The 9,585-nt window shown below is 35.3% G+C and overlaps 2 protein-coding genes across 2 annotated transcripts; one reads left to right on the top strand and one right to left on the bottom strand.

Moving 5' to 3' along the window:
- Positions 1–692: 692 nt before the first annotated feature.
- LOC122038125 (60S ribosomal protein L14-1-like) lies at positions 693–2,597 on the bottom strand. Its single transcript, XM_042597734.1, has 5 exons — positions 2,520–2,597; positions 2,297–2,398; positions 1,458–1,587; positions 1,258–1,370; positions 693–1,157 (listed from the first exon to the last, which is right to left on the bottom strand). The coding sequence occupies exons 1-5, from the start codon at positions 2,520–2,522 to the stop codon at positions 1,101–1,103; spliced, it is 405 nt and encodes a 134-aa protein (XP_042453668.1). The 5' UTR covers positions 2,523–2,597; the 3' UTR covers positions 693–1,100.
- A 5,043-nt stretch (positions 2,598–7,640) lies between these two features.
- Positions 7,641–9,105, top strand: LOC122038123 (fasciclin-like arabinogalactan protein 2). The gene has a single exon (XM_042597731.1). The coding sequence runs from the start codon at positions 7,752–7,754 to the stop codon at positions 8,961–8,963; it is 1,212 nt and encodes a 403-aa protein (XP_042453665.1). The 5' UTR covers positions 7,641–7,751; the 3' UTR covers positions 8,964–9,105.
- Positions 9,106–9,585: the final 480 nt, after the last annotated feature.

The following is a 9,585-nucleotide window of genomic DNA, read 5'->3' as shown; positions in this document are numbered from 1 at the left end:
GCTTGACAAATTACGACAAATTGAGGGGCATATTTATAGTCTTGATGGGCCGCTATTGTCGGGGGACAGAAATGGGCACGAAGAACAGACAACCAAGAACACTAAAATTACATCTTAATTATTTTATTGATTTTGGTTTGTTTTGGACGTTGTAAATTATCAGTTCAACAATAATAAATGTAGATGTCTATTAAAAGCTTGGGATATCTTTTTCATGGTCATTAATAAAAATAAATATTTAAATTTACATTTTAGAAATAATAAATTTATTTTTTTTTTAGGCCTACTAATATCTTTAACCTTTTTTTTTACATAAAAGACAATGGAATTACTAGTTCAAGTGAAAAAAAGCATACATTTGCATCAATAACATTTAAATTAATAACATGTTTCAGTATTAGTAATTTTGCAGATATTAGAATCGAAGAATAAATGAATATTTATCAACACATTAACCGTAGCGATCATAAAAGAAACAAAGCTAATTGAGCAACGAATGTGATACTATCGTTTTCTGCATCGAATTTTAAGATCAGGAATGGATGTCCAAACATTCATCATAATTCATAAATGATTATACTTGTTAGTAAAGCAAGGAAGCTTATATCCATCTATTTTTCAAACGAATATTCAGGAGGATCTTTATCAGCAAATGCTAAAATCGTGATTTGGAATATTTGAAGAAATTCAAGTTTTAAACGAGGAAATGAATCCAATAACTTTGACCACCAACTTTCAAAAACAACACTAGTCATGTTCTAAATTCTTTAAATATTAGTGTGACACTTAAATGTTCTTCCTTGTAAGAGGCTAAGTAAGCCTAACTCAAATCAAGCAAAGGACTCAAAAAAAGTTTGGAAGAGAACTATTACTTGATAGTTTACAATACTTGGATACTTGACTCAAATGTGTATTGTGTATCCAAGTATTGTAAAGCATTAAGCAATAGCTTTTGTTTTCAGACTTTTCTAAGTCCTTTACTTATTGAGTTAGGCTCACTTAGCATCTTACAAGGAAGAATGTTCAAGTGCCGTACAATACTAGTATCTAAAAAATTCAGCACGTGACAACTAGCACAACATAAGATATTCCTGAAGAGGTTAAGCTGCATTCTCCCTTTTTAGTTTGACCAGTTCCTGCCTGATGGCACGTCCTCTCTGGAGAAATAGTGAAGAATAATCAGCATAATGACCAAATCAGAGGAAGGTTATGGTAAAGGCATGAAAATAAGAACATTCTGATGCATGCAATATTTACCTTAATCTTGGCCACCATGACCTTGAACCTGTCGAAGTCATTTAGTGCAGCTCTCCTCTTCTGCACGATAAGCTTCCTGCCCCACGAGCTGTTCTCCCACTTGTTCTTAACATCTACAGTGTCATGTTCACGTCTTAACTACATATTTTACATGTTAAAATTGTTAGACTGCATTAAAGAGACAATATCAGATATGGTACCAGCAGCTTCCATGGCTTGAATGAGGGTCTTCTTCTTAGGAACTCGTGGTATGTCAATCTTTATATCAGTAAGAGAAAGCCTCTTAAAGTTAATCTGACCACGCACCATATCAGGAGCATCAACCAAAGCCTAAATTTGTGACAGAAGCAACCCAAAAGAAGATTATTAATACAGTAGTCAATAACTCCAGATTTACAAAACCAGTCAAGGCAGAGCAGTATTGGTCAGCATATGATCCAAGTGAAATAATAAACTAATATGCAATTGTAGACAATCTCACAGCATAGTATTACCAAGACAAACAGATTAGATTGGCATGTAGCCTTATGTGCATCTTCAAGCGCTCAAGTGCTTATCTCAATTGAAAATATAGAGACCGATGGAATTCAGCGAGAACTACAGAATGAATTTCATGCAATTCATCCTTATATCACTAATCAAGCATTTTATCATTGTTCTTCTCTTGAATATATATCTATGTATATCCAAATACATATATGTAAGCAAGCTGGCATTTAATGCGTGTTGTTCAATGAGGACCTTGGCACAAAATTCCTATGACGTTACAACTTTGTTGTGGCCACCTTCATATAAAAAATTTCATCTCAATGCAACACCATTGAGTTCGAAATAGTGGACAGATGACAGGAAGTACAAGTAGTTGTGTATAATTAAGTCATTCCTCACAAAAGGATAATTTAGGACATTATAGTAAAGTTATTATACTACCTTGCCACAATAATGCAACAAAAATTAATCAAAGTATGAAATTGTCGATCGACGCAATTCAATCCGGCCCCAAAAATTGGAGTTTTGAGAATAAGAACACGCTACGTACCCTGTTCTGATCGATAACGTCGACAATAACAACGAGCCTTCCATACTCCTTCCCGTAGTTCACGAGGGCGACCCTGCCGATCTCCACATATCGCTTGAACGGCTGCAGGAAAACCAATTAGAAAATAGGCAAACTCAGCTCGAGAACACAAAGAGGGACTTGAATTCGCACGAAAGACGAAGTTAGAAGCGGAAATCGAGAGAAACAAGGAAGAAAAGTTCACCATCCTGGGGGCGACAGAAGAAAAAGGAAATCAGCCGCGTCTCAGGCGAGGAGTGAGCGTCGAGACGGTCGAGAGAAGAGCCAAGGTTTTATAGTGCCGTCCGATCTAGGGTATACTATAATTACATTAATGCCCAAACCCCTCATTTTTTTTTTGACAAATTATTTTAAAATGCCTATAATTGGATTTTTACTAAAAAGTGCGTAGCTTTCCCCCAAACATTCTTAATTGCTATTTTATAAAAATAATTTACAATTAGATTTTCTATTAAAACTAACTATTAATATAATATTTACTGTAAAATAATTAAATAATATTGTTTAATGATAATATGATTTATTTTATAAAAATTTTGACATAATTTAAAAAAAAAAAAAATTTCCAAACATAATTAAAAATATATAAAAAATAAATTCTTAAAATAATAAGAAAGATAGGAAATTAGATTATTAATCATAGGTTAAGCCAGAATAATTGGTATAGATAGATTGATGTATGAAAAAGATAAGAAGTTGAAAATGCTAATAAATTTTAAAATTATTCTTGATGTAAAAGGAAAACAATATTAATATAATTTAATTTTAAATTCTATTAAATTAATTAAGAATTGATTATTAAGAAGTTCAGATTCTTAGTTAAATAGAAAGATGAACTCTTTCTAGTGTAATAATATTAATATTTTAGTCAAGGAAGGACGTATAAAAACTTTTATTAGTTAATTTTTTTTTAATTTAAAAAAAGCCTAAGTTCAATTTAAAAATTAACTTATATTCTTAAATTTGACAAGAACATCTTATTTTATATATCAGATCTAGATCAGTTACAAGCTCATGAGGATGAAAACAAAGGCTCACAATAGATAACGGATAGTCATATGAAATTTTCATTAACAAGAGATCTTTCTAGCTATCTATAAATAAAAGGCAGTCGTATGAATTTTTTCATTAACAAGAGATCTTTCTAGCTATCTATAGATATACCCTCTCTCGCTCTCTCACCCTTGCGATTCTTCTCGCCAAAGCCCTCCCTCTCCGCGCCTTCCCTCCCTCACTGTGACGACTCAACGAGTCCTCTCTTAAAGACGCCCTCCCTCAGCAAGATGAGCTCTTTCTCTCCCTCGATACGACGAAGCTCCCTGCGTGACGTTGACCCTCACTGTGTCCTCCCCCAAGCCTCCCTCACTCGTCACAAGGCGTATGACAAAACTAGGGTTTCCATTTCCCTATGCCTCCCTCCCTCACCGCGACGGAACCCCATTGCCAATAAACATAAATTTCAGATAGAAATTTTTTTTAAAAGATAGTTGAATTTTGATCTACAAGTCTTCTCTTTAAATTTAAACTTGCAGATCGAAAAGTTGTTTCCCTTGTTGATTTTCCCCACTATGCCCTCCCTTGCCACTATGAAGCTCCCTTGCCAATAAGCGCTCATGTTTTTCAATTTTTTGTTAATCATGTTTTGTTTCTGTCATTTATCCATATTTTTTAGGATAAAATACCTTTAACCCTCTATATTTTCTAGTATTTTACCTACTATGTTTAAAAAATAACATTTAATCCCCTTTCAACCAAAAGTCATACGTGAGCAATATTGGAAAAGATAATTATGCCCTTGTTTTTTTTTTATTATTTTTCAATAATAATAATAAAGGAGAAAATATATTGAATTGACTATTATATCATTTCATAAAAAATCTTATAAAATTCATATATATACTGTTATAAATAATAGAAAAGCAACAAAAGAGAAAATTAGCTAAAAACTTATTCCACCGTACCCACCAAACCAAAAAAGAACTAGAATTCTAAATTGATGAATGATAATCAAATGAAAATGGAATAAAGTTCATCATTAAAAATCTCCACCTCAAGATCAAATGTGTCATATACAATGAAGTAGGAGTGATTTTAGTTCATTAATTTAGATTTTTGGCTCTTTTTTTGGTTTGGTGAGGGTGGTAAAATGAGTTTTTGGTTAGTTATCCATTTTAAAGTTGTTGTTTTTCTATTATTTATGCAGGTCCATGTATGACTTTTATTAGGATTTTTACCGAAATATATAATGGTCAATTCATTGTGTTTTTTCCTCTTGAGGTTATTATAAAAAAAAATTAAAAAAAAAGCACAATTGTCTTTTATTCATTGTCTGTCACATTTGATAACGGGGAGAAAATTTTTTAATGATGAACTTCGTTCTATCTTTATTTGATTTTGGTTCATCAATTTAGAACTCATGCTCTTTTTTGGTTTGGTGAGGATGATAAAATGAGTTTTTGGTTTGTTATCTCTTTCAGAGTTACTGTTTTTTTGTTGTTTATACTAATGTATATATAAATTTTATGAGATTGTTTATTGAAGGATATAATGATCACTTTTTTCCTTTTAAGATTATTATTGAAAGTGATAAAAAAAAATAAGAACACAATTGTGTCTTTTATAAAATTTCTCACATTTGACTTTTGGTCAAGAGGGTTAAATGTTATTTTTTAAATATAAGGGAACAAAATACTACTAAATAGAAACATATGGGGGTTAAAGGTATTTTACCCTATTTTTTTTACGATGAAGTTTATCAATTACTTTATTAATATCACATGAAGTGTTACATATTATTAAATTATCACTCTATATTGTTTTGGCTGCAAAATCTTGTTTCTATAGCCATGGTCTCCTCTTTGAATTTGTTCAACATAATATCAACATAAACACTCACATGGCAATTGGTTAAAGTCGAGTTGCTAGTGAATGTTATATTTTTGGGATGTTTTTCACAAGCATGTTCAAATATGTTACAATTCTCAAGAGTAGAGATTGTTCAGTTTATTCTTATTGAGACAATTACAAATACAGGTTGTAATTGCTATCATTTCGTTAGATTATTTATGCTCAAATGAAGTTTAAAATATTAAGTCGATAGGGGATGGGGGTGACTAAATTTTAAAGTTTCAATAAAAAACTTCTACTGGCATCCTAAATTTTTCCCCTCTTACGTTTACTTTTTGTTTGTAGACATAGTTTGACTATCTCCTGAAGCAATGGAGTTTGATCTTTATATAGGTAAACATTATTTGATAGAGAGCGCGGTGGATTTTAAACTTGTGTAAATGTAAATATATGGTGTCCATATGGATAAATATTTTGTTAGAGAACATAGTGTCCATATTTTTTTTTTTGATAAATTAGAGAACATGATGTACATCTTTTTGTTAATTCATCAATGTATAATACTTTAGCATTAATGATCAATGTAAAATCTTATTTACGGATCACAATGATTCAAGATAAACTAAATGAATTAGTAATTTAATGAATCGAAAATAATATTTTGAAAAACATTGAATGTGATACTATTATTGATGATTTTACCTTTAGAAGTGTATCACGAAATACTTTAAATGAGTTCCTATGTTTTTTTAGATGGATATATTCTATAATGAATTATGTAAAAGTTTCTTTTTAGAAGAAACAACGCTCTAAAGATAAAATTAAGATATTATTTATAGTTTCAGTCAGACTGACTCTATTTATATTTAAAAAGACTCACAATGAATCTTAGCATGAATTCACTTTGCAATGGGAAAAAGTTTACTTAGATAACATATCATTTGTCATGTGTCTAGATGTAGGAGCGAGCAAAAGTTAATCAATAAATCGGTTAAATTTAAAATTTTAGTTCACTTACTTCGGTGTTTTAGTTTTTTTTATAAATAATTTTTTTTTCAATTAATTCAGTTTAATTTTGATTTATAAATTTCATATTTGATTAAATCAAATAAATCGAAATAAAAAAGATTAAATACAAATCTCCCATGATCATTATTTTAAAAAATCAATTTTGATTAAATCCGTCATTGTTAAATAATTACATTTATTTAATTTTTATCAAATTAACTAATATTTTATCAATTCTATTAAAAAATTAAATCGATTAAAAAAATATCAATTTATGTTAATTGAGTTCAAATTTAATTTTAACCGAATACTTCACTCTACCTAGATCATAGTGAATTGGACAGCTCACCAACTCTATTTTGGAGCTTTATTATATATACGATTCTCCATTTCCAAGCTTTTAAGAAATCCTGACGCTTTGTCAATTCACAAGTAGCATTCATGTCTTACAAGTTACAAATGATCACACTAATGAGCCTATACTTCTTAATTAGCATAATCCCAGTCGTATCATGCTGCCAGTTATGGCTGTCCCATTCTCAACTTGAGACCATGCCAGGCCCACTGATTCAGCCAGTTTCACAAAAAAAAAACAAAAACAAAGGATACCAGGTGAAGCTACGAACAATTTAGTGCGTGTTGGTAGAAAAAACTAAACTGATCGTGTATTAATTAATTTCACTTGTGGACAACTCAAGAGGAATTTGATGCATAAACTAATATTTTAAATATTTTTTAATAAAACAAAAATATTACTATTAATATTTCGCATCGTATTTTTGTTCCTCGTAAGAAAGTTGATGACAGTAGGATTAAGGAGGAAAACAAGAAAGGGGTGACCCAACGCCCACTCCATTATTATCACAACTTATTTATTACGTGCCAGCTCAGCAACCAAGTACTCGGATCGGATTCGATCTGGATTCGGATCTATCAGTATATGTAAATATATCTTGGCGGCTCAACGCCTGCATTTAACTTATAATTACGCTTTTGCCACTTCGTTGACGGAACGAATAATTAACATATTTAACTCGCCCTTCATTTTTCTAATTAACCACCCTGTCTTTTTGCCGACACTCGCTCGAAGGCATCACGTAAATTCCTGCTTTATCTTTAAAGATGAATAAATAAATAAATAAATACAACTTGTAACGCCTATAATTTCAGTAGGTGGGATGTCAAAGCTAATTTCCCTTGACACCTTAACCGCAATAAAGATTTTTCCCTACCCCGTTTCGCTGTTCCCACACATGCAAAATGCACATCGGATTCAATTATTATCGCGTAGTATAACTTGTCCTAAGTAAATTGATAGGGCATTATTATTATTATTTTTTTAAAAAAAAATTGAAATAATGGTTGTAGAGTGGGATGGATACCCAACCTGGAAAGGGTAGTTCTCGTAAATAATGAGGATTAGCAAGGGCTTCTTTGCTTCGTGCCAGCGCTGTCCTGACTACTTAGCTCTTGCCGCTGCTGCCTCCCCACTCACCGCACAAACTTACAGCTGCTTCTTTTCTTTCTCGCCGGAGACGGTGTGGCAGAAGCATCATTCACAATGCGGCGAGCTATCCCCACTGCCTTAGCCGCCGCTTTCGTAGTGCTTTTGGTGGCCTTAGAGGCCCCGGTGGCTCGCGGCTACAACATCACCAGGATACTGGCGGACCACCCGGAGTTCTCCACCTTTAACCATTACCTCACCGTGACTCGGCTGGCCAACGAGATCAACCGCCGGCTGACCATAACGGTTCTCGCCGTAGATAACTCAGGCATGGCCGATCTCCTCGCGAGGCATTTCTCCATCCTCACCCTCCGCAACGTGCTCGCTCTCCACGTTCTCACCGATTACTACGGCTCCAAGAAGCTCCATCAGCTCACCCATGGCTCCACCCTCGCCTCCTCCGTCTTCCAGTCCTCCGGACGCGCCATCGGGACTACCGGCTTCATCAACATCACCGAGCACAGCAAGGGCAGGGTCACCTTTTTCTCCGAGGACGCGGGCGGCGCGCCGCCAGTCGCCTTCGTCAAATCCATAAAGGAGATGCCCTACAATCTCTCGATCCTCCAGGTGAGCTCGATCATGTCCTCCCCTGAGGCGGAGGCCCCTGTCGCGCCGCCGGCCGCAGTCAATCTCACCGACCTCATGTCCAGCAAGGGCTGCCGAGAATTCGCTAATCTGCTCCTCGCCACGCCCGACGTCCTCAAAACCTTCGAGTCCAACCTCGACGTCGGCCTCACCGTCTTCTGCCCCATCGACGCCGCGGTCAGAGCCTTCGCCGAGAAATACAAGAACCTCACCGCCCCGGCCAAAGCCTCCCTCCTCCTCTACCACGGCACGCCTTTCTACTACTCGCAGCAGCTGCTCAAGACCAACAACGGTGCCTTCGCCACGCTCGCCACCGACACCCACGACAAGAAGTACAAGTACACCGTGGGTAGCGACGGCGACGCAATCACCGTCAAGACCCACCTCGTGACCGCTACCATCACCTCCACCCTCATCGACCAGGATCCCGTCGCCGTATATGCAGTCGACAAGGTCCTCCAGCCGCGGGAGCTCTTCAAGCCCGAGGATGCCGCCGACGCCCCCGCAGACGCGCCTGCCGCCTCCAAAAAGCACAAGCACGGCGCCGCAGACTCAGTGGCGGGGCCGAACGAGGCCCCGTCGGACGAGGCGGCTGCGGATAATGCTGCCTTCAGAACCGGCTCAAGCGGACGGTGGCTCGCCGCCTCCGCGGCCGCTCTGGCGGTGCTGGTGCTCGCCGTGTAATTATTTAACATGGTTCATTCATTTTCATAGATAACACTCTCTCTCGCTTCGATCTGAGAGCTGGATTTGTACCGTAGATCTTATTGTTGGAGATGGCAAACTGGGCATTAGATCTTCCAATCTGATTTTTTTTTTTTCTCCATAGACTTGTACGAATTATACTTTCCTTTATTAAATGTGTGCACATTATTCGTGCCAGCAAAAGGCCATATGATACCCATGTGCGACGCGCATGCTATGCTTTGCACATGATATCCGTCTTTTTCGAAATTGGATTGATCGGTGGCATTTGGCATCAGCCCTGACTCATGTACATATATATATTTTGAAATTTAATTTGAAGTTGAAAAAAATAAAAATTATTAGTTTGAACTTAATTTAAATAATATTTAAATTTAAGTTTGGTTGGAATGGTTTAAATTTTGACTCGAGTATATTGGAATTATAATTTAAAATATTTTAAATTTGAATTCGGTTCAAATTATTTAAATTTTAATTTAAATATATTTAAATTAAAATGGTATAAAAATAATTAGAATGTGATCAAGTTCGACTCATGAATAATTAAACAAAATAGTATAAGTTCGAATTTGGTTCGAAAAAAATATTCGAATATGTTTGA

Source organism: Zingiber officinale, chromosome 1A, assembly GCF_018446385.1.
Source record: "Zingiber officinale cultivar Zhangliang chromosome 1A, Zo_v1.1, whole genome shotgun sequence".
Lineage (NCBI taxonomy): Eukaryota > Viridiplantae > Streptophyta > Magnoliopsida > Zingiberales > Zingiberaceae > Zingiber > Zingiber officinale.
Note: the sequence above shows the minus strand (reverse complement) of the source record. Positions and strands in the feature narration are given on the sequence as shown.

Coding starts and splice junctions, on each gene's coding strand:
- LOC122038125 (XM_042597734.1), bottom strand. Junction 1,588..2,296: donor ACGTTATCGATCAGAACAGG/GTACGTAGCGTG, acceptor TCACAAATTTAG/GCTTTGGTTGATGCTCCTGA. Junction 1,371..1,457: donor TCAAGCCATGGAAGCTGCTG/GTACCATATCTG, acceptor ATGACACTGTAG/ATGTTAAGAACAAGTGGGAG.
- LOC122038123 (XM_042597731.1), top strand. CDS start 7,752: ATGCGGCGAGCTATCCCCACTGCCTTAGCCGCCGCTTTCGTAGTGCTT.